The 25,134-nt window shown below is 44.4% G+C and overlaps 1 protein-coding gene across 7 annotated transcripts in view; it reads right to left on the bottom strand.

The window, feature by feature from the left end:
* PXK (PX domain containing serine/threonine kinase like) overlaps nucleotides 1-25,134 on the bottom strand; it is a 55,239-nt gene extending 30,105 nt beyond the window's left edge. For 2 of the 7 annotated variants that reach the window (XR_014544974.1, XM_083601431.1), the window contains exons 1-4: nucleotides 24,770-25,069; nucleotides 12,486-12,536; nucleotides 10,985-11,032; nucleotides 4,119-4,305 (exon numbers count right to left, since the gene is read on the bottom strand). Coding sequence is in view for 6 of the 7 variants with exons in the window: in XM_083601431.1 (XP_083457557.1) it covers nucleotides 4,119-4,305; nucleotides 10,985-11,032; nucleotides 12,486-12,536; nucleotides 24,770-24,871 (388 nt within the window). In the remaining variant the exon portion in view is untranslated. Of the gene's footprint in view, nucleotides 1-4,118; nucleotides 4,306-10,984; nucleotides 11,033-12,485; nucleotides 12,537-24,769 lie in introns of all 7 variants that reach the window. The other 5 variants (XM_083601426.1, XM_083601429.1, XM_083601427.1 and 2 more) reach the window with 4 other exon arrangements.

The following is a 25,134-nucleotide window of genomic DNA, read 5'->3' as shown; positions in this document are numbered from 1 at the left end:
AGAGGCGTCTCTAGATCAGGAGTGAGCAACCTGTGGTCCTCTAGCTTTTACTGGACTACAACTCCCATCAGTCCCAGAGAGAATGGATGATTGACAGTGATGGTGGGAGCTGGAGTTCAATAATATCTGGAGACTCACAGGTTCCCCATCCCTGCCCTAGATAAAATAATTTTTCTCTCAAGGTAGCCTGGTGCTGAAATCAATAGGAGTATAGCATCTAGATCAAGGGAAGTAATAGTGCCACTGTATTCTGCTCTGGTCAGACCTCACCTGGAGTACTGTGTCCAGTTCTGGGCACCACAGTTCAAGAAGGACACTGACAAACTGGAACGTGTCCAGAGGAGGGCAACCAAAATGGTCAAAGGCCTGGAAACGATGCCTTATGAGGAACGGCTAAGGGAGCTGGGCATGTTTAGCCTGGAGAAGAGGAGGTTAAGGGGTGATATGATAGCCATGTTCAAATATATAAAAGGATGTCACATAGAGGAGGGAGAAAGGTTGTTTTCTGCTGCTCCAGAGAAGCGGACACGGAGCAATGGATCCAAACTACAAGAAAGAAGATTCCACCTAAACATTAGGAAGAACTTCCTGACAGTAAGAGCTGTTCGACAGTGGAATTTGCTGCCAAGGAGTGTGGTGGAGTCTCCTTCTTTGGAGGTCTTTAAGCAGAGGCTTGACAACCATATGTCAGGAGTGCTCTGATGGTGTTTCCTGCTTGGCAGGGGGTTGGACTCGATGGCCCTTGTGGTCTCTTCCAACTCTATGATTCTATGATTCTATTCTATGATTCTAATCCTAATTGTCAACATCTAACAACCCTGGTAGCTTTCCGTGTGAGGCCCTCTCAGAGGTCCAGAGAGGCCTAGATCATTTCAGGCTTTTAAGGTCCTTAGCCACAACAACAACAACAACAACAACAACAACAACAACAACAACAACAACAACAACAACGGGACATATGGAAATAAAATAAGACACCAAAATACTAGAACAGATAGATTTTAAATATTCATAAATGTTAATAAAACCTTTTTCAAGTAACAACAACAAAAAAGTTTTTTTATGTCACATCTTTTTTTGCTTAAATTTGCAGGTCTAAACAACACGTGTGTGTCTGATGCTCACAAAAACAAGCTGTGAAACTTATCAAATGCCCCAAAGTCAACAAGTTTCTAAATCTGAGGCTCTGGCCAAATAACCCTACCCTTCTTGACTGGCCCTTGTCTGAAAAAAGGACACAAGCATCTGTATAATGTGTGAAATCAGATGTGCTGGATAAAAAAAAATATTTGACCTCTGAAGTAAGAGTCAACCAAGGATGCTATAATCTCTTCAGAAGTCTCTCTCATCTACAAGGACATTGTTAAGCCTACAAAAAGGATATTCTCTGTCATTTGTCTGGAATATTTGCTATTCGTTACATTTCCTTTAGTGCACACGCACAAAAACACAAAATGGCCATGTGCCTAGTTTACAGTTTTCTATGAAGACAAATGTTCTGTGAATCAGCACGGAAGGTTGCATCACAGTAGGCAGCGAGAAGCCGAGGAAATCAAAAGTTAAAAACAACATTCCGTTCTCACGTTGCCCCACTGTGCTCAGGTGTTTCATCTCTAAGGATGAAAGAGGTGCGCAGAGGGAGATGAGGCCTTGAACTGTGAAATGTTTAAGCAGAACAGCCTAACAAGAACACGGCAGCTACTGCAGCAGGCATGTCCATGAGCTGGTGGGCTGAAGAAAGAACAGGACGCTTTTCAGTTCCTTAGTTTAGATTTGAAATGTATGGGGGTCTCTTGCTGTAGTCCTAATATTCCCTCAGATAAATAAGAGGGGGGGAGAGCTGGGAAAGTCTGGCTAATTAATCATGAAATGCAAAATACTACCCATACCCAAAGCCTGCTTGCACCCACAGAAGATGGGCAAATCTTGGGCAGAAGAGTTGCAGAAGCAGGACTCCCAATAAGACTTAGAACACCATTTGCCAGTGAAGTTTCTCAGTGCTGCAGAAGGCCCTTTTCTGCTGAAGAAAACAATGTCCTGGTTCACATATCATTACGATAAACCATGGTTCATGTTGTCCAAACCAGGGTTCATAGTTTATTCCTCTCCTAACAAACCACAGGCAGTAGCCAAACCGATGACACAAGAAGCCAAAGGCTGCGGTTTTGAATCTGCTTCAGATGAACAGCCACTTGTCGTGTCATCCATACATGGAACAACTGTGGTAAATCTGTTCTCTAGCTGGTGGAAATAAGCCAACTTCAAACCATAGTATATATGCAGCGGTATTATCCTCTTCCTCCTCCTCCTCCTCCTCCTCCTCCTCCTCACTATCTCTTTTTTGATGCTAATGGTTGATCTGCTTCAATGGCCTATTGAACGTTCTGGTCCTAGATGTGTAAGACTCTTATACAATGGCTTCATGAAGGACCTATAACCATTGGTTCAGCTGCTCCAGTGTCAAAATACAGACTTGTAAAACGATCAGCTAAAGTGCTATGGTCCAATAGGGGCTGAAATCCAGGGTAACCATGTTGCTGAATTGTACTAACATTATGGGATTGTTGTTGTTGTTTACAGAGCTCCTCAATTTAAAGTCACCTTTCTTTTTAAAATAGAGAGCTGTAGGTATAAATGCTTTTCTTTTGAACTGCTCATCACTTCCTTCAGGAAATACATCAAAACTATATTGCCAGGCTGTGACATGCACCACTTTCAAATTACCAGTCTCCTGAATTCAAAGGATGTCTCAAGTACAGTGGTACCTCAGGTTAAGTACTTAATTCATTCCAGAGGTCCGTACTTAACTTGAAACTGTTCTTAACCTGAAGCACCACTTTAGCTAATGGGGCCTCCTGCTGCTGCCGTGCCGCCGGAGCCCGATTTCTGTTCTCATCCTGAAGCAAAGTTCTTAACCTGAAGCACTATTTCTGGGTTAGCGGAGTCTTTAACCTGAAGCGTATGTAACCTGAAGCGTATGTAACCTGAGGTACCACTGTATTCTGAGGCTGCAATCCTGCACTCAGTTTTAAACACTTTTACAAGGCAATCCTATGCATGTCTACTAAGTAAGTACCAGCCTTAAGAAGAGAATTTCAGTGTCCCAAACTTGGGACCCCTAGACTGCAGTCCATGGCAGTAAGTTCAGCTTCCCTCCACCCGTATTATCCCCTCCTCTCTTTGACAAGGATGCACAGATTTCAGTCGGAAGTCAACTGTTTCAAGCCCTTGCACCATTATGAAAGAAGGGTAATGATAATAATTTATTATTTATATCCCGCCCATCTGGCTGAGTCTCTCCAGCCACTCTGGACGGCTTCCAATCGAGTGTTAAAAACAATACAGCTTTTCCGTCTATGTTCAAGTAACAGAACTGGAACTGTGGTTAGCATTCACTTTGTTCCCTAATACACACACTGCTAAACTATGGCTTACTGTTACATGCAACTGTAGTCTCTATGCCGTCTTCTCCTGACAATGCAAGACAAAGGAGACTATGGCAAGACTGAAAATGCTGTTTATTGAGTCCCCTGCTTGGGCAAAAAGTACTAGACCAAGCGTTTCCGGCCAAATCTTCACACTCCACAAGTTATGTATTTTATAACTGCACACATATCCCTCACTTCTTGCGTTACTCACAATCAATCAAGCACTGCTCACTTCAGTCCCGTATTCTGAAATGCTCTTGCTCATTTCCTCCTACCCTGCACCTGAAGGGAGGGTGGAATTCAGATGGCAGGGCTTCAGCAATGGGACACACCCCATTGCTATCCGGAATAGCACATGGTCTTCAAAAAGATATGAAAGCTCAAATCTTCTTTAATTAGCTTGTCACAGAAAGGAGTTGTTTATGATCCTTAACAGCAGAGGACAAAATACATCCTGACTAAGGCATGTTATAATCCAGGACCATATTACAAGTGTAGAACTGCGGAGGAGGACGGATGGCATGGGACGTCCTGCCAGGTTCATGGACTCCTTATGAGCTACAGTGGCAATGTGGCTTGCTCCTCCAACCCCCAAAAAAGGAGAAGGGTGAAGTCCTCCTGCCTTAACTGTTGGGCTGAAAGACTTTCCAATGAAAACAAGCAAAGAAATTTCAAAAACAGCCTACTTACCAGTGTAGTTTACAGAGTAATTGTTTGGATCCAAAAATTTCTTGACCAATTCACAGTTGGACAGAATGTGATTGGAAGTAATTGCATTGAGATAGTTCTGGAGTCCTTTCTGTCTTTCAGCTATGAATTCACGATCCATATTTCCAATCAACTTTTTGGGAGGAAGAGGTAGACTGAGAGCAGATATCTTCAAAAACAAAAGTTGCAGAAGAGGTAGAATGTAAGAGAACTGCAGTAGTCACTATAAAAATTCCTTTAAGCAGTCGGTTTCCATTCAATTAAACGGCCTCATGTACTTCCCTTCCCCCAGAGGAGCGACAGAGACTTTCACTTCTATATTTGATTAACCACTGCTTAGGGTTAGGTATGAACCCTAATCTTGGCTATACTTGGTTGAAACACGTCAGCTTCATAACCCATTGTTTGAAGTTGGCTTGTTTAATGCAAACCATAATTCAGATTAACCAGGGTTTATTGAGCTCAGATGAAATGCTGGTCAAAAACAGAAGCAAAAGCCCTTTTTTCTCCAAGCATTGCCAGATGAGAAGAAGGGAAAGAGGAGCTCCCTGCAGCTCATTCCCTTTGTGGTATGCTATAGTAAGCGATGCTTTTATCATGACATTCAAACACAACCGCTGACATGTAACTGAAATTTGGTCATTAACAAACCCAAACCAGAGGGAATTAAGCAATCCTGAGTATGTACCCAGAAATACCTGAGTATGTACCCAGATTAGTTAATAATAATAATAATAAATAATAAATTTTATTTATACCCCGCCCTCCCCGGCCAGAGCTGGGCTCAAGGTGGCTAACACCAGTAAAATTACAGTAAAAACATAATAGGGGGGGAAACCCCAATTTAAAATACAGGTTAAAATTTTAAAAGTAGCCCATAGATCAAAACCGTAAGGGGAGGGAAACATAAGGGTCAGACCGAGTCCAAACCAAAGGCCAGGCGGAACAGCTCTGTCTTGCAGGCCCTGCGGAAAGATGTCAAATCCCGCAAGGCCCTAGTCTCTTGGGACAGAGTGTTCCACCAAGTTGGGGCCAGTACTGAAAAGGCCCTGGCCCTAGTTGAGACCAATCTAACCACCTTGCGTCTTGGGACCTCCAAAATGTTATTCCTAAATACACTAAAAGGCCTGGTTTGGATGTCAAAGCACAAGTAAAAACAAACCATAGTTTGATGTGAATGAGCAGCCCACTTATGCAAGCTATTGAAACGTTCTTGCTCTGCTCGTCCCATGCTCGTACTGCTGCGGGACTTCGGAGAAACAAGGCAAAGTCTGGCTTGCCATGATGTCTGAACCCAGGTTTATAGCTTCTTGCCCCCCTGCAAACACACCACAAGCAGTAAGCCAAGCACAGACCTTTGCTACCTGCTCCAACCACCTGCCACAACCACCACCAGGATTCCAAAGATAATTGTTTGTGTGTGTGTGCATATAGAAAGCTTTTCAGTCTCAGTAACGCCGAAGAAGTGTAGAACAGTCTACAACAGCCTTTCTCAACCTGTGGGTCCCCAGATGTTGTTGAACTACAACTCCCATCACCCCTAGCTAGCAAGGCCAGAGCTCAGGGATGATGGGAGTTGTAGTCCAACAACATCTGGGGACCCACAGGTTGAGAACCACTGGTCTACATAAATAAGCACAACAAGATAAAATATCAGCATCTCAAACATAATGGCAAACAGACAACAGCAGTGGCTGGAACAATTAAATTCTCCTAGAAAGGCTGAAAAAAAGAGGGCAGGTTTCACCACCTGCTGTTTCGTAGTCCTTTGCTACTAGGAGTTTGAACCACGTCCAGAAAAAGAAATGCCCCACCACAAGATGACCCAACACACAGAAGTCAGTGATTCTGATTAAAGCTTTATAATAATCCACTAGCCAAAGAAAGTACAGTTTTAAGACTGACAGCATGGTATTTCGATGGCAAAACCTTTCTCGGGAAACAGAGAGAGGATGGACTGCGAGAGTCGTCATTTCATTTTGCAACGGAAATTACAAAACGTCTTCCTGGCCTGAACGGAATTTGATTCTTGCTCTTTGTGCAAAAAGCAAAGGGTCAAAGATCCGGCAATTCCCAGGGCAAACAAGAAGTGCGAAGGTCAGAATGCACTGCTACCTATTTATGCCATCCCAATGCTGCACAATATGTAGGAATAACTCACTGCCTGCATAAATGACAGTGGCAATATTTACAATGTCAGGGCTAATAATTATAATGGAGTGGAAGTATCTCAGATGCTTAAAAAAAAAAGTTCTCTCCAAGATGAACATAATTCAAAATTTTGTATAGGACACCTAAGCAGAATCAGCATCAAGTTTAACCTGCTGGGGAGTGCAACGTGTTGGGGGGGCCCCTAAACGGTTGCCCAAGTGGTTCCCCTTATTTTTTGTTTGTTTGTTTAAACTTGTTTTTTTTTCATGTGCTGTTTTTCGAAGAATTATCAGTCCATACGGAGGAAACAGGAAGGAAGGTTCACAACATTAGTAAGTACCACAGAATTGCTTCTTCCTTCCCCAGAAAAACTTTTGCTGAGCTCATTCACTTCTCAGGCAGTGATTTACTATCACCATCCTGCTGAACTGACACATATATTACAGTCTGCTTTGCAATGAAGACTTTGCCTTGTCAAACAGATTTTTTTTTCTTTTTTTTAATCTACTGCCATTACTGTTTTAACCAGTGGTTAAATTGCTGGTTTTATCTTCTTTTGTGTTTTATAGGACTGAGCCACGCTGTATTTTATCTTGTTCGTTGTTATAACTGCCTTGAGCCACAGCGTGTCAAAAGACAGGATATGAATGTAAATAAAGTGATCCTTGAATTTGAAAATGCCCAGTGCTGATCTTTAAAACCACCCTGGAGACAGCAGTACTTTTGAAATAGAAACCATCTCTTCACATCAGTATAGGGGGGGAAAAATCAATATTTGTTATAAATATGAAATCCATTTAAAGGACTTAAAATGAATGGACTTCTCTCCAATCGTCTATTGTACTGAAAATTTGGTACACCACACACAGAGAACAGGCACAAGCAGTGGCGTAGCGTGGGGGGTGCAGGGCGGGCGGGCCGCACCGGGCGCAACATCTGGGGTTAGGGCAAATCCATGGGTTAGAGGGCGCAAATCCACGGGTTAGGGGGCGCAAATCCACGGGTTAGGGGGCGCAAATTACTTGCCTTGCCCCGAGTGCTGACAACCCACGCTACGCCACTGGGCACAAGGTAGTCATTGTAGTTCTACTGGCTTGTTTTGTTGGAATCATCAGGGTGATTGAGGACGGCCCCCAAACATAGCACAGCTGGCTTACTACGTTTTGAAGCAATGTAAAATAATACTTAATTTCCCCCTAAAGGAGAAGGGCCCGATAAGATCATTATGCCATGCTGCCAAAATTACTTAACTGCGCCATTTGTTTTGCATATTACCGTCCACGAGACTGCCTTAACAGAATTCTTGCTCCATTTGTATCTCACAGAGAATGCGAGAAGAGCCAAAGGGTCTGCTGAAACCCACTTGACAAAATTCTGCAATCACTAATTTCCCTCTTCTGCCTAGAAGTCACTGAACAGTTCTTTAACATACATCCTCTTCCCCTGTACTTTCCCACGCACGCTTAAAAAGAATTCAATGTTCTGGGAAAGCACAAGCACACAGTAGCTGCAGTGTTCGAAAAATGAAGGAATGCTACTCAGCAGCAAGGAAATACATCACGTGGTAAAACAGCACCAGAAAGTACTTCGGAAAGGAACAAAACGACTGCATACACTGCGTAATTTTTTTTTAAAGCACATTATGACTTCTGCTTTTGTAAGAAATAGACATTTTGACCACAGAAGACGAATCAAGTTAAATTGAGTGTCTGCCATTCTTCCCATATTTAACGGGTTGCACAAAACATTACTAGGAACAGTTTTTTTCCATAGAGTACTTTAGTACAGTGGTACCTCGGGTTAAGAACTTAATTCGTTCCGGAGGTCTGTTCTTAACCTGAAACTGTTCTTAACTTGAGGTACCATTTTAGCTAATGGGGGCTCCTGTTGCCACCACCCCGCCACCGTGCGATTTCTGTTCTCATCCTGAAGCAAAGCTCTTAACCCGAGGCACTATTTCTGGGTTAGCGGAGTCTGTAACCTGCGGAGTCTGTAACCTGAAGCGTCTGTAACCCGAGGTACCACTGTAGTTTGAATTAGCAGGTCTGTTTCTTCAGTCTGTACACCTTTGCCTGTTCAAACGTTTGTGTCAGGGAATCAGGAGCAGGAGCACTGGGGAGAGAGGAATTGGAGAGCGAAGGGGAAGAATCCGAGGGCAGCGTAGGGGAGTATGACAGTGGCCCGAGAGATTCCATGAGCTTCTCCAGCGAATCAGAAGATTCCCAGAAGGGTGCGCCGATGGTCAGGGCAAGGGGGGTCCCGGGGGGACGCACCAGAAACAAGGAGCCAGAGGGGAACCCCAAAGCAGCAGTGGAGGATCGGGACCAGTTTCCCCACCAGAGCGTAGTGGGGGGGAAGAGTCACATGTGTCAGGGCCAGCGTCTCCTCCAGCGGGGAGAGAGAGTGAGTCAGGGCTGACCACGCCTCCATCGGAGAGTGGGGGAACGGAAGGGAGGTCAGTTGCAGCTAGCCCCCCCGAAGGGGGAAGCAGTGACAGCAGCAGTGAAACGGTCAGGAGGAAAGCTGCTGGCTGGGCGCGCGCGCCAAGTTCAAATGTGCAGGCGTGCGGAACAGCAGGAGACCCGGATGGGGAACCAGCTCCTAAAGCCCGCCGGAGGGAGGGAGAAGGCTCAGGGGAATCAGCGGGAGAAGAGGCTAGAAAGGGCGGAACCCCGGCAGGCAGGCGGACCCAGAGGAGGAAAGAGCAGCGGAGAAGGTGGAGCAAGGCTAGAATCTTAAATTGGTGTCAAGGGGGAGGAGACTCAGACGGAGCATCAGCGGTCTGACAGTTGAGACGTAGAGCTGCGCGCTGCGGCTCTGGAAGTGAAACTGAACTTCAATAAAGACTTTTATACTTAACAACGAAGCAGCGTTGGTCCTTTGTGAGCTGGGACCTAGGGTAGCTCTGACAGTTTGTCTTTTCGTTAGCCTTGTCTTGTTTAACTATGGTTTAATGGATCAATGTGCTGGCAACATGCTGCTCCAAAATCCTCAACTTCCCCTGCTCTTGGCTATGCCACGCCAGAAACAGCAATGCTTTGGCTTATCAGATCGTCTGAACCTGGGGCGCAAGGTTCACATCTCCAAACAAACCACACACCTGGGTATCGCCAACAGGACAAGCCAAGGTTTTGTTGCGCCCAGCGTGCTGCAGCCAGTAGAAAAGCAGGAACTCTGAGCAGCAGGCCTCAGCATACCACTCACTCCCGTTAAACATTAACTCTTGTTTAACAAAACGTGCAAACACACGGCATCCATTCACATATGCAAAAGTGACTTCACAAAAGACACAGTAAAGATACGGTCAGGAGCTCATCCTACACTCAAGTAGGACCCCGGCAGAGACACATGCCCGACTGGCATGTTCCCTCCCTCCTGGTCGATCGTTCGGGAGCTTCAAAAGCTTTCTTCAGCCTGAACATCACAGAGACCGATGCCAACCAACACCGGCACACTTAGGGATTCACAGAGTCTTCGCAGCTTGCATGACAGACCTCAGCAACTCAGCATTTTGGCTAATCTACTTTATTTACATATAAACACACACGGAGCACTGCAACATGGCTCCCTCTCTCTCTAGCATCAGACAGCAAAGAGAAAAAGAACAAAGGACAATAGTCCCACTTCACGGAACACAGTAACACAAACATCCTGTCTCCGTCACTTCCCACTCTGTGGAGTCAAAACATACACCGTCATGTGACAGACAAAAATCCCATGACTGTAGTCATGGAGCAGGAATTCTAACAGATACTTGAGGAATTTGATCTTTGTGACTTCTCAGATGAACTGTCCTGATCCACACTTCCAGGATTAATGCGAAGATCAAAAAACTTTGCTGTTCGTTGGATAACACCAGCCCACTTTGCTGCTTGAGGCAAAACAGAAAGTGCTGCCCCGTGGTTGCTGCGGTCACCAGCACTGCCATACCTGCACCTATCACTTACCCTGCCACTACAACCACCACCACTTGCCCACTCTGCTGCCTCCACTACTGGGGAAGAAACAGTGCTGCCATCGGCACCAATTTTGGGTGAGATCTTGGTGCTTGGGGACCGCTGAGATCCTGCGCAAAAGCAGCACTGCTTCCCCTCTGCTGGCAGAGATGGCAAGGTGCCCACAGGAGTGCCACCGCCTGAGGCAGTGGCCCCACCCCACCTAATGGTTGCGCCGGCCCTGGATTTCACACTTCCCAAATTTCCAACCTGCTTCTTGGCTCAAAAAAGTATCAAAACACTCTTCGAGATCCGTATATTGAATATGACTTTGAAATGCAGGTTTTGGTGCAGAGCTGCTGCTTCTTCTTTTGATGCAGATTAATGCAGAAAACATGTCAAAACAGATTTGTGGCTGAGACGAGCAGAAGTGACAGGGAACAGACACAGACTGAATTCTCCAGCCCTAAATTCCAAGTATAGTGGTACCTCGGGTTAAGTACTTAATTTGTTCCAGAGGTCCGTTCTTAACCTGAAACTGTTCTTAGCCTGAAGCACCATTTGAGCTAATGGGGCCTCCCGCTGCCGCCGCGCCGCCAGAGCACGATTTCTGTTCTCATCCTGAAGCAAAGTTCTTAACCCGAGGTACTATTTCTGGGTTAGCAGAGTCTGTAACCTGAAGCGTATGTAACCTGAAGCGTATGTAACCCGAGGTACCACTGTAGTTTTCATACAGCAACAAAAAACAAACAAACCTCTTACCTGCAAACTATTATTCAGCAAATCGAAGTCACTGTATCTTCTTATAATCTACAAAAGCAACACAGAATTAGTGAAGGTACCACACATTCTAATACAACTGGGTATCGACAATCGCCCTTTCCAGAAATATTTACATCATGGAATTTGGAATTTTCAGGAGGGGCTCCACGCATTATTATTATTATTACTAATAATAATAATAATAATAATAATTTATTATTTATACCCCGCCCATCTGGCTGAGTTTCCCCAGCCACTCTGGGCGGCTCCCAACCAAATGTTAAAAACAGTACAGCATTAAATATTAAAAACTTCCCTGAACAGGGCTGCCTTCAGATGTCTTTTAAAGATAGGATAGCTGCTTAAATGGTAATAGCGCTTCCGATTCTGGGTACAACAGCATTTCGCACAACCAACATTCATAGTGTGAACAACAGGCTTGTGTCTTTAAGTCCCTTGGAATGCACACATTAAGGAGTCACACCCAACCAGACTTCTCCAGCTTGCATACTTGGATGTTTAAGGATGCTCACCCAAGAGCACATGCTAACAGTATGCAAGCAGACCGAAAGGAAGAGGAGAGTCATATAAGCTTTTTCAGCTGGCAAGTGGGAAATCTGGCAGCTGCCCATGTCCTTCTAGGCCACAGTTTTAGGGTCTCTCCCCTACATTTCTCTCTTCCTTCAGAAGAGATTTGAGTCATCTCTGGCGCCTTCTATTCTAATTATTATTATTATTATTATTATTATTATTATTATTATTATTATTATTATTTTATTTATTTATTTATTTATTTATACCCCGCCCATCTGGCTGGGTTTCTCCAGCCACTCTGGGTGGTTCCCAACAGAATATTAAAAATAGAATCAAACACTAAAAGCTTCCCTAAACAGGGTTGCCTTCAGATGTCTTCTAAAAGTCAGATAGTTGTTTATTTCCTTGACATCTGATGGGAAGGCGTTCCACAGGGCGGGCGCCACCACCGAGAAGGCCCTCCGCCTGGTTCCCTGTAACCTCAGTTCTTGCAGGGAGGGAACCGCTAGAAGGCCCTCAGTGCTGGACTTCAGCTGGCTGAGCGATGGGGGTGGAGATGTTCCTTCAGGTACTTGCTCTCTGCGCTTACAGCATACTTTAGTATTGACTGAAATGGGGTAGGTGTGGGAAATCAGTATGAGTTTGGCTCCTTTTTACAGTCTCATGAACATGAAGAAGAAGAAGAAAGCACCACAGTGGTGCACTTTCAGGATCTAAACACTGATGTGTCTAATTTGAACCAACTGGGTGAGACCAAAGAGGAATCTGCATGCAGAAAAGAACATACAGGAACAATTCACCAAGCCCACATGCCGCTGCATAGCTTCTTTCGTTCAAAAAAAAAAAAAAAAAGTTGTGCGCAGAAGCATCTTGTCAGTGCTCAAATGACTAGGGAATCTTTTGCTGTGTCCCCTGTAAAATCCAATTAACAAAATGCATTTCCTTATGTCAGAGGTGAACAAGTTACCTGCCAACTGTTTTCCATGGAAATCCCTCTTTGCACACGAATGATGTATTCCTAGGAAGGAGAAGAAAACCCAATTAGAAAGCAGAGATCACACTGACGATTTGTCCATTTGAAACCTATTCATACTTTTACGGTAATCTAAATCTGCCCATTTGTTGTAAGACCACGCTGCCCCCCCCCCCCGCCCATGAACGTTATCTTGTGACCTTTACGGTTTTTTCAAGGCTATGCAGAGCTCTGCATTTTGCTCTCTCTTCTCTGTGCTGCCCTTTCACCCCATCTGATTTATTTTGTTTCCCTTCATCGCATACTCTTTTAAGTTTTGCATTATGCCCCACTCAATGACGGCTGCATGCCTCTCTTGTCAAACAAACGCTGAAAACAGCAAAACAAGAAACCAAGTCATCCAAACTATCTCGGCTACCGTCCTGCAGGAAGGGACCATGTTATTTCCGCCTTCTGTACCAGAATACCCCCACTAACTGGAGCTATGCAAGTATCTCTATGCTAAGAGAATTGCACACATTTATTAACTACTTAAGTGTTTGAAGTTTACTCAGTAAACCAAAAAGCAAGACACATCCTACCCTAGCCATGAGTAGCAAAAGAAAGAGAAGTGCTCTCCAGAGAACTAATGTAGAAGCCATTTATTTCTATACGTTATGGCCTCCTCCTTACGTCGGGGCAATCTCAGGTTGCCCATTTCATTTATTTTTCGTTTCAGGTTTTAAACACAGATCCCCGGAGCACACTCGAGACTTTAATTGCAAAGAGGTACACCTCTACCCAAAATTGCTCATCAATGAGTTTTTTAGAGCAAGTTTTAAAGCAGCTTTATCACATGGTTATTCTGGACCCAGAGCCGAGACAGAAGAGGAGGCACAGCTGGAACAACTGCAGGGCAGAGAGGGAAATTTGCTCTCTCTCCTTGCTATACATTTGCTGCTGCTTTCTCTGCAAGAGAAGGGAGCTGTGGGATCACACACAAACACAAGCACACGGCTTTACAGCAGCTGGTCTTGACCCTGGACTTCTTGCTGGAAGGGGAGATTTAAACCAAAAGACCACTGAACATAAAAAAAAATGGTTTGAGTTTTCATTTTTTTCTGCTGGCTAGTGGCTAGGAGTACAGTACAGTACAGTGGTACCTCGGGTTACATACACTTCAGGTTACATACGCTTCAGGTTACAGACTCCGCTAACCCAGAAATATTACCTCGGGTTAAGAACTTTGCTTCAGGATGAGAACAGAAATCGTGCTCCGGCGGCACGGCGGCAGCGGGAGGCCCCATTAGCTAAAGTGGTGCTTCAGGTTAAGAACAGTTTCAGGTTAAGAATGGACCTCCGGAATTAATTAAGTACTTAACCTGAGGTACCACTGTATAGTAATTTTGAGGGGAGTGGGTTTATTAGAAACACCCACTTCCTGATTACCCTACTTCATTTCAACAGTCTAATTCAGGAGGGAAAAGTAATTTTTCTTGCCGAATAAACAGGCAGTCAGAAACCCTTCCTAATCTGCTGCAAATCAGCCAGGGATCTAGCAGTAGATTCCAATCTACTTTCGGCCCACCCCTGCTGTACAACAGGCACACTTATCAGTAAACCAGCATATTTATGTAACATACTCTTTCACAAGTGAAGGCAAGCTCCCACAAATGTAGTCTCATGAACCGCATATCCCAGCTCATCCTATTCTTCCCTGCCCCTTCAGTCTTCCAAAGCATTCCAGTCTTCGTGATAGTCACCATGTTCAACCTCCCTGCTGCAAAGCAGCTGATCTGTTGTCTTGCATTCAGAAGCTGAAGGAGAAGTCCAAGGCAGGAGCTAGACTGGCATACTGGCCAGTGTGGCATAATGGTTAGAGTGCTGAACTAGGACCTGGGAGGGCAGGGTTCGAATCCCCACTCAGCCATGAAGCTCACTGGGTGACCCTGGGCCAGCCGTCATCTCTTAGCCTAACTTGCCTCACAGGGCTGTTGTGAGGATGAATGGGGAGGAGAAAAGGCAGTATATAATTGGGAGAAAAGGCAGTATATAATTGCAATCAATCAATCAATTACTGCTGTGGCTTGAATTGGGGAGGATGTTTTCTATGGTGTGTGTGTGTGTGTGTGTGTGTGTGTGTGTGTGAGAGAGAGAGAGAGAGAGAGAGAGAGAGAGAGAGAGAAATATGAAATTTCACCTCTATAGTATAATCATTTTTTTATATATAAAAAAGTAAATTGCTTGGATACCTTTCAGGTAACAGGCAACTAATAAGTTGAATATTATTATTAATAATAATAATAATCCACACATGAGGAACTGCCAGTTTACATAGACTAAAGGCCTATTATGTATTCTACTTAGGTAATGGTTTAATCCAGCTCTAGACTGCCTGGGTTAAAATTGCCTTATGCTTTGTTTTCTAATAAATACTGTATTGTGCAAGAGGGAATCCACATTCCGTTTCCGATTTCCACACGCTGAGGAAACACACTTTTATTCAGCTAGCTATCAATAGCTCTCTTGGGGCCACAATTTGCATATGTTAAAAACCAGGTTTTTACTGTATCCTACTGGAAGTGAAGTAACAGCCCGCTGCATTGAAAATAACAATGCCTTCAAGCCCTCGCTCACGCTGGCTGTAGGAACCGCTTATGGGAGCTGAAAACCAACCAGAAAGAAAACCAGTTTTGCTTTCCAAAGCACATACATGTACACCAAGCATTGCCATTTACGCCGCTCAACTCTGGAGAAACTGAGGGTGGAGGGAGGGAGAGAAAGAATATAAATTACCGGTAGAACGTACAAGAAGATGCAAATGAAAGAGTGTAAAATCATGAACAGAAATAAATGGACAAGGTAGCTAATCCTGAAGCAGTACATTCATGCCTCGGGTTAAATGTGCTTCAGGTTGAGCACTTTCGGGTTGCGCTCCGCAGCCCACAGAAGTAACGGAACACGTTACTTCCGGGTTTCGCCGCTCGCGCATGCGCAGACGGTCAAAATGACGTCACGCACATGCGCGGAAGCGGTGACGCAGACGCGGGTTGCGTTTGCTTCTGGATGCGAACAGGGCTCCGGAACAGATCCCATTCGTATCCAGAGGTACTACTGTATGTCATAAAGAGGTATTCATTTATTTATTTCATTATATATGTATATAGAGAGAGAGTGCTTGATTGTAAAAAATAATAAAATAAAATAAACCTCTATGGTAAGACAGTCTCTAAGTAGGTTAAAAAAAAAAAGGTAAAGCACGCCTGGACAGTTAAGTCCAGTCAAAGGCTCATCTTGCTTTAGGCTGAGAGAGCCGGCGTTTGTCCACAGACAGCTTTCCGGGTCATGTGGCCAGCATGACTAAATTGTTACTGGCACATGGAGGACCACGAAGGAAGCCAGAACACACGAAAACGCTGTTTACCTTCCCGCTACAGCAGTACCGATTTATTTACTTGCACTGATACGTTTTTTGGACTGCTAGGTTGGCAGGAGCTGGGACAGAGCAATGGGAGCTCACCCCGTCACTGGATTCGAACCGCCAACCTTCCAATTGGCAAGCCCAAGAGGCTCAGTGGTTTAGACCACAGGGCCACCCGCTCCCTTAAAGCCTCGTAGACACACAGGGATTCTAGCAGCAGAGCAGCAACCACATATACAGTGGTACCTCTGGTTACGTACTTAATTCGTTCCGGAGGTCCATTCTTAACCTGAAACTGTTCTTAACCTGAAGCACCACTTTAGCTAATGGGGCCTCCTGCTGCCACCACGCCACCAGAGCACGATTTCTGTTCTCATCCTGAAGCAAAGTTCTTAACCCGAGGTACTATTTCTGGGTTAGCGGAGTCTTTAACCTGAAGCGTATGTAACCTGAGGTACCACTGTATGCTCTTCCGCTCAAGGGTACAATTGGAAATTAATCACTGCACTCTCTTGACACAAATTTGCAGTTTACGCATATACCTCCAGTGCTTCATGCTTCAGGGTTGACGATGGCGCACAGCTTAAGGACTCTAGGCTAGTAGAAAACCTCTCTTTCCCCTCTCTTCTTATTGACACTCATCTCTGAATGAACCCTGACACCAAAGCAGCTTTACTCCTGTGGGGCTTTGACACTGATAATGCTGATGTAATAAGTGTAGAGAAGCAAAACAAACAAACACACTCCCTCCGTAGGGAAAAGTATTCACCCACAAAAGCAACGCTTCCCTTAGAACGCCAGCGGAACTTTAATGTATGTAACCTGCAAAATCAGGAAATATTAAAGCATCTATTTACCATAATCTGCAGCAGTATAAGCAATCATCATCATATTGTGAGATAGTATCTGGAGCTCTGTCTTTGCGGCCTTGTTTGATCCCAAGCCAAATGCTCTCACAAAACCCAGGATGTTTTGGAACAGCAGAAATATTGCTTAAGCAACACACACACACACACACCCCGCTTCAATATTTACAAAACTACAAGTACAGTTTCAACACTGCTGCAAGCCCAGAACACGAAACTGCCAAGATAGAAAGCATTACATAGCCCAATAATGTCTGTGCTTGAAGGCAGGACATTTTTAAGTATATAAAGTATGTGGGGGGGTGGGGATTCCCTTCCATTCCTCATGCACCCTCCACCATCACCCGGTCAACTCAAAATTCCCCAGTTGTGTACACTTTTTATTCTGCCTGACCCCGGTTTCCATTTGGGGAAAACAAAATGCAGGTTTAGATGCTTTTCACTCCTGCCACACTGAAAATTCCTTTTCAAAAAAGCCCTATTTAAAGGTTAGGACTCATCAGTTTTACAACTGCTGGTTTAGGATCCACAACTGGGTTGTATCCTAATCTAAAGTGGGTCACACCCACAGATTTTAAATTTTTTTTTTAGCTTGTTAAGGTATTTCATTTTGGTTTTTTTCAAAGGAGGAGAGTGACAGATGGAAAACGAGAGACTGTGTGTGCAGGAAAAAGGGAGGTGAAGAAAGAAGAGGAAAGGAAGAAACAGAAAGGTTGAAGAATACTGATATGTACTGTTACTATAGCAAAACTAAAAATCCGTAAATCCAAATCATTTGTTATACCACACCACTGGGTTCCACACATGCATACAGAAGCTGGAGGGGGGAAAAACCTTTGGAAAGGAAAAAACAGATGGCAGGGAAAGAGTTAAGCATGCTTACACCCCTTCCCTGCTTCAGCACTCAGAAGAGGCCACTCCCAGAGCTACTTTTCATTAAAGCTACATTTCACACCCTGCTTCCAGGCCAAGAAAGCCACACACACACACACCCCACAAGGCAGCCTAGCTGACAATTAGGAAAAATAAAATACAGACAGCAAAATGAAGCAACAAAATCCGAAACTGTGCAAGTCATAAAACAGGTAAGTCAAAATGCTTTCCTACTGAGCAAGGTCTTGATCAGCATTTTAAATTCCAGAAGGGAAACAGGCAAGCAGAACCCCTGTTGGACAAAGTCATCCCAAAGAGCAAGAAGGGACACAACAGAGGAAAGGCCTTGTGATCAGCTGCCACACCTGCAACACTTCAGAAGACAAGGGCACTTATAACAGGCTCTTTCCTTTTTAAAAAAAAAATTATTCAAAGTTATAACAAGACATATTATCCAAAAACATATCCTTATTTCCCCCCCATTTTTCCTCCCTCCCCCCTCCCCCCAGAACCCCCCACCCCACCTCTCGACTTCCCTCAGTTCCAGTCTTTGGTTTCTCTAATATTGCTATTTTCTGCATGTTACAAAGTTGTATAGATCCTCAAACTGTTTAGCTGATTATTATCAGTAAAAAAAATTGTGGATGTTAATTCAAAACCTGCCAAGGAGTCCAATTCGCTTTGTTGAGTCTTCAGATACTTTGTGAAAGGTTCCTATTCATCCTTAAAGTCACAGTTATCCTTGTCCCGTAGCTTATATGTCAACATAACAGGCTCTTTCCTACAAATAAGGCAGTGATGGCCGAACGCGGCCCTCCAGATGTTTTTTTGAGACTACAATTCCCATCATCCCTAGCTAACAGAAGCAGTGGTCGGGGTGATGGGAATTGTAGTCCCAAAACATCCGGAGGGCCGAGTTTGGCCACCACTGAAATAAGGCATGAGAGGGTGTACATGAGACTAAGTGCTCCTTCAGAAGTTCAGTGACTAGTGTAGACCATTTAGAACGGACCTGGACAGAGAGTGTGATTATTTTATTTTATTTTATTTATTTTAATTTTGTTCTGCCCTTCATCCAGAGATCACAGGGCCGTTTCGCAACATAAAAATACAAAATGAGAACACAAAATACACCATAAAAACAAACCAATATTTCCCCTCCGACAAACACATTTAAAAGGCCACAGAATGTGAATCAACCCAATTAAGAATAAGAATATGTATAATCTGCAACCCTCCATCATCCTCAACAAGTGGCAATACTGGCTGGGGCTGATGGGAGTTAGAGTCCAACAACATTTGGAAGGCCTTGGGTTCCTACAGGTTAAAGGTAAAGGGTAAAGGGACCCCTGACCATTAGGTCCAGTCGTGGCCGACTCTGGGGTTGCAGCGCTCATCTCGCTTTATTAGCCGAGGGAGCCGGCGTACAGCTTCCGGGTCATGTGGCCAGCATGACTAAGCCGCTACTGGTGAACCAGAGCAGCACACGGAAACACCATTTACCTTCCCACCAGAGCGGTACCTATTTATCTACTTGCACTTTGACGTGCCTTCGAACTGCTAGGTTGGCAGGAGCAGGGACCGAGCAACGGGAGCTCACCCTGTTGCGGGGATTCGAACCACCGACCTTCTGATCGGCAAGCCCTAGGCTCTGTGGTTTAACCCACAGCGCCACCCGCGTCCTGGTTACTGGTGCACATACTGCAATAGTTAGATCTGCACTTCCCCCACTCAAAAAAATATAAGGGGCAGCTCTATTTACCATGCAAGCTGGGAAAGGGCAGTACTGTTCTTTTTGACCACTTGAGAGTTAAGAAGCAGAGCTGGATCCAAGGGCACTCCAAAATCTGCAAACTTCTGGGACTGTTCTGAGAGACGGATAACCCGCCCCAAGGGTAACAGGCCCAATCACCATCAACTATTCAGCCTTATCTGCACTGAGCCTCTTCCAGCCCACCCAGGTAGCATGTTGGAAAAGTACGATATTTGGGAACAATTGATTTGGAGTGACTTCCGAACACATTGAAGCATTGTGACATTTTCTCAGTGTTCTGTCTAGTCAAGAGGGCTAGAGCGGTGGTAAAGGGGAAATGTGATTTGCCGGATAATAACAACAATAATAATTTATTATTTGTACCCCGCCCATCTAGCTGGGTTTCCCCAGCCACTCTGGGTGGCTTCCACAGAGACCAAAAATACACTAAAATGTCACACATTAAAAACTTCCCTGAACAGCTTCAAGTTTCCTTGCTCCAGCTCAAGAGGATGTTACTTAAAAATGTTAATTTATAAAGGAAAATGCTTGCATCAAAGGACAGGACCTACTTCTCACTCCAGATAACAGGAAACCCAATGAAACATTATGGCAAACTACTAAGCACAGCTATGTATCATATTCTTTCTTTAAAAATACGTCAACACACTTTTTGCCTCCTTGTGCAACTGTTTTGTCTCTGCCTCCTAACAGATGAAACAGAAGTTTAAGAATGGCCAAATACAGCTCTGAAATCACTGAGAAAGCCCAGCAGGACTCTTGCTTCACAGTACACATGTGATTAAAAGAACAAACCCCTATTTGAACTTTCCTCAGTGTGCATTAACAAAACGGAAATGCAAAGATAAGGTTCACAAAATTGCTTTTTTCAACTCCCACATATCATATGAAAGACACACTATTTGGCTGGGGAAACTGCTTTTAAATGTTTGTCAATGGGAAGCTAGACCTGACTCTCCCTTTGCCAATTTGAGCCAACCTCCCCAAAGACCCAAAGAAACCAAGGCAGAATGTCAAGACCACAAAAAACTGTGGGTTGTTTTTATGCCCTTTAGAATAAAAATAAATGTATCAGATATACTTAATGGCAAGAACTACATAGCATGTGTAAGTTTTAATAAAGTACTGTACAGTGGTACCTCAGGTTAAGTACTTAATTCGTTCCGGAGGTCCGTACTTAACCTGAAACTGTTCTTAACCTGAAGCACCACTTCAGCTAATGGGGCCTCCTGCTGCTGCCACGCCGCCAGAGCACAATTTCTGTTCTCATCCTGAAGCAAAGTTCTTAACCTGAGGCACTATTTCTGGGTTAGCGGAGTCTTTAACCTGAAGTGTATGTAACCTGAGGTACCACTGTAGTCTTTCTAGAAGACAACCCAATCCACAACCCAGCAATAGTCAAAACCTACTCTACAACTGAACTGTGACTCATCACCTAAAGTGCGGCCGATGTAAACCATATCCAGTTCATTTCAATGGGACTACATTAGCTTAAATCCACACTTTCTGGTTTATAATCTGTAGGCCAAGGAAATGGAGGGAGGGAGGGAAGCCAAGCAGACACGCAAAATATCCACATGTCAACCAACGTCTCCACTGAAGTGAAATTACTAAATTCAGGTAGTCCAGTTTAGCCTACTAAATGAAGTAACACTAAATATGACTCCAACTATTTTGGCCGTGTTAACAAATGAAGATAATATAACTTGGAAACCTCAAGGAAATACTGAAAATCGTTCAATTCTCTTTAAACCTACTCCTGAACAGTAAGATGAGAAGAATTTCTTCTATCATCACCATGCTAGTTGGAGAGTCAAGAGAATGGGCCTGTCAAGGCAACCAAGGGATACAAAGGTGATGTGGTTTAATATAAAATCTGGTTTGTCAAGAAAATGTTGTGCAGGGTTGTTAAAATATGTGAGCCATGTGACTTAAGGCCACAAAAGGACCAGGCCTCACACATTTTCATTCGTATACTTGCCCACACATGTTATTTGTGCTTGTCATTTAAGGAGAACTCGCAGCCTGAAAAGAAAAACAGAATAGATTCTTTTCCAGTATAAAAATACCTTCCTAGTTTTGAGGCAATTGTTACTTGCCAACAGAGTAGTAGTTATTTATGGGACCCTACTACTACAGGCTTGTAAATAGTTAGCAAAGTCTTCTTAAAACTGTGTTTATGGAGGGATGGGATGATGGTTAGTGCAGGTAAGTTTCTGATTTCCTTACACTGTTCATGTCTTAGTTGTAAACCTGGCTTTGTGTTACATGACCATGAAGGATAGTCAGGGCATAGCAACAAATGATACCAGAAGCTGCTGCAGAGCAGTTTTGGCAGATAAACATTAAACAGGTCCAGGGCTAAAGCAAGTTTATTCCAATATGAGGCCTGCTTAGTCCCAAATATCTATTCAAGGCCATGACTACCCTTCTAGTCAACAGTTCTCAGTTCATTTATTATGGGGTATAAACCATATAACAATTTCTCTCGTTACACACTTAGTAAGTGTTCCATATTTCCATAACTAGAGAACTCTGCTGCAAATATGCTTTATTTATAACTACACAGGCAAAGCCATGAGGAAGCAAATAGGCTCCTAAAGCAGGCAGCACAACTGTTGATCCTGAATTAGATTTCCAAAGAGAGCACTGAACCTCAAAGGTGATTTACCAGTAATCCAATCCACAGTTTTATCTTCTCTCAAAACCTAAACTGAAAACTCTTTTCTCACATTGCACCATGTGCACACACACACACACGGAGTGCAGAATAATTGTGTCACCTACCCTGTAGGTAAAAGGGCCCATTCAGAAAAATAATCCATCACCGAGCAATCATTCTTGCGTATTATCATGCAATCAGTTTAATGAAGGGCGATCACAAAGCAGCAGCAACCCACAGACATTCAAACAACTTAAAGTATGTTCCATATAGTAAATCACTCTTGATAATAAGCTGTCTGCTCTTAGCCCCACTGCAAGTGACCAACAGTTGTTTCCTGGAAATAAAACTGTTCAGAGATCATAGTCAGATGAAGGCAAAAAAACATGCATTTCTATGATTTCTTAGTATGATAAAAATCCATCTATAAGCTACAATTACCACACTGGCTAATCTAAGCACATCACAGCATGATGCACTTCATCTGACTATGATCTCTGATCAGTTTTATTTCCAGGAAGCAACTTGTCAGTATCTAGGCTGTAATGGATCACAACATAAAGCAGGGTTGGGCTTTTAATGTTGTTTTTGCCCTTTACACTCGATAAACATAGGCATTATACCTGCGAATGCCAGGGGCAAACAAAAGGTGACTGCTACTACCTTCATATCCTGTTGAGACCTTCCCAGAGGCAGTCTGGATGAATGGTTTCTAGTTGGATAGAAGTGTTTTCTTTCAATGCAAAACCCAAGAAGTACCTCACACCAATCTAAATAACCTCAGTTCCCCATCACAACCTTCCAATCTACCCCACCATGACAATACCTGGCATTTTACATATTGTAATGTGCAGTAGGTATCCTCTTAGTTGATTATTATTATTATTATTATTATTATTATTATTATTATTATTATTATTATTATTTACTTATAATTGGCAAAAGTGGTTTAGCTTTATTTTTAACTTTGTCATTATTTTGTAACACTACATGCAAAATGGGACTCTTGAATGTTGTCACGTGGTTCTGAACTTCTATAGGACGGCAGTGTGGTTTTTGCTGTATGTTTTGTTATTTCTCTCGGTTTAAAAACTGCCTTGAGTACAGTAGCGTTCATTAAGGATGAATGAAAATTAAAAGAAAAACATTCACACTAACTCTGCACCTGAGCACATTATTTCACACCAATACAGTACAGTGGTACCTCGGGTTAAGTACTTAATTTGTTCCGGAGGTCTGTTCTTAACCTGAAACTGTTCTTAACTTGAAGCACCACTTTAGCTAATGGGGCCTCCTGCTGCTGCCGCGCCACCGGAGCACGATTTCTGTTCTCTTCCTGAAACAAAGTTTTTAACCCGAGGTAATATTTCTGGGTTAGTGGAGTCTGTAACCTGAAGCGTATGTAACCTGAAGCGTATGTAACCCGAGGTACCACTGTACTCCATTTTCTGGTCTCAGCTGAAATTCACTTGAAACAAAACACCCTCTTTCCTGAAAAACTCTTCCCTCCAATTCACAACAGTGCAATGACACTCTCCGTTACTCTGCAGTCAGAAAAAATACACTCTGCACCTACTCAGAGGTGCTGCCAACTATTCACACTTCACACTCTCTGGAGTTGTATTTTTCCGTGACATTTCACCCGACTATTCTTCTATGGCAAGAACTCAAATCAGCCAGTGTACATGGCATGTCCTTGCCTCCCGTTTTACCTTCACCAAAAACAACAAAAAACCAAAGAGATAAGTTTGGGAGAGAAGTCCTTCAGCCTCATCCAATGATGTTCGTGGCAGAGTTGAGACTCGAACCCAAGTCTCCCCAGTTCACCTCCAGCCACTGTAACCCCTAAGCCCCACACTGTGGCTCCCAAGTCTGATCAGCAGATAACACCCAAGACCTTTCCTTGCTTGTTTTAACCCAGGCACCCCCAAACTCGGCCCTCCAGATGATTTGGGACTACAATTCCCATCATCCCTGACCACTGGTCCTGTTAGCTAGGGGTGATGGGAGTTGTAGTCCCAAAAACATCTGAGGGCCAAGTTTGGGGATGCCTGTTTTAACCCATGCACCACTGTACTCAAAAACCTTGGACTTTGTTATTTTTACCCATGTACTCATCCTACGTGCCTGTTCTATAGTTTCCCCATCTTTTCAATTTCCCTCTGCCGTTGCAACTGTTCCCTCGTTTTTAGGCACAATACGAAGTGAAACAAACGAATAAAAATTATCCCCCCCCAAAAAAATCAGCAACCCTAGCAGTGACAACAGACCCCCAAGGCTGACCCCTTAGCGCTAATAACAGCAACAGCTGCAGAAGAAGTAGTAGTAGAGTGGCTGGGGGCAACCCAGTCGGGTGGGTGGGGTGCAAATAATAATAATAATGATGATGATGATTTTAATTAAGACTTACTTTCCACCTATTCTCCACTTTCTCCCCCATCTCCCTCCCAAGCCCACGACGTGCAAAATCCTTCCTGGGGAGGAAGGGAGGCGGAGAGAGGCTCTTGCCAACTCGAAGCACCACTTAGCCCCAGGGCACGTTGCAGCCAGCAAACCCCCGCGACCCGCCGAGCCCCCTTTCCCTTAGCCCCAGACGCCCCCCACCCATCACGGCCGGGCTCTGCAGACGCCCCCAACCCACCCACCGAGCCCGGCCTGTGCGCTGCCCGCGGCGACCCCCTTCTTCCTGCCCCAGCCGTATACCGTGTGCGAATGGAGGCTCTGGCTGGCCTCGATCACGGCTGTCAGCGGCGCCGTGTCGTCCAGCAGCACCTTGCCCGCCGCCGGCTTCTCCATGAAGGCCATGCCGAGCTGAAGGGGGGAGGACGGGGAAGAGAGAGCGGCGCCTCGCCCGCCAAGCCCCGAGGAGGATTTGCTGCCGCCGCCGCTGCTGGTGGTGGTGGTTCCGCCGTCAACACCGGAGCGAGCGCAGCCGGCCAACAAGGCCTCCTCTGGGTCTTAAAGCCCGAAGGGCTACCGGCCTCAGCAACTCCGGCCTGGTAAAAAAAAAGAGGCTGGAGCGTTACGAGAAGAGGAGGAGGAAAGAGGGAGAAGCGTGGCCAGGAGCC

This window comes from Podarcis filfolensis, assembly GCF_964270895.1.
Source record: "Podarcis filfolensis genome assembly, chromosome: 2".
Classification (NCBI taxonomy): Eukaryota; Metazoa; Chordata; class Lepidosauria; order Squamata; family Lacertidae; genus Podarcis; species Podarcis filfolensis.
This window is presented reverse-complemented; position numbering and strand designations above follow the sequence as displayed.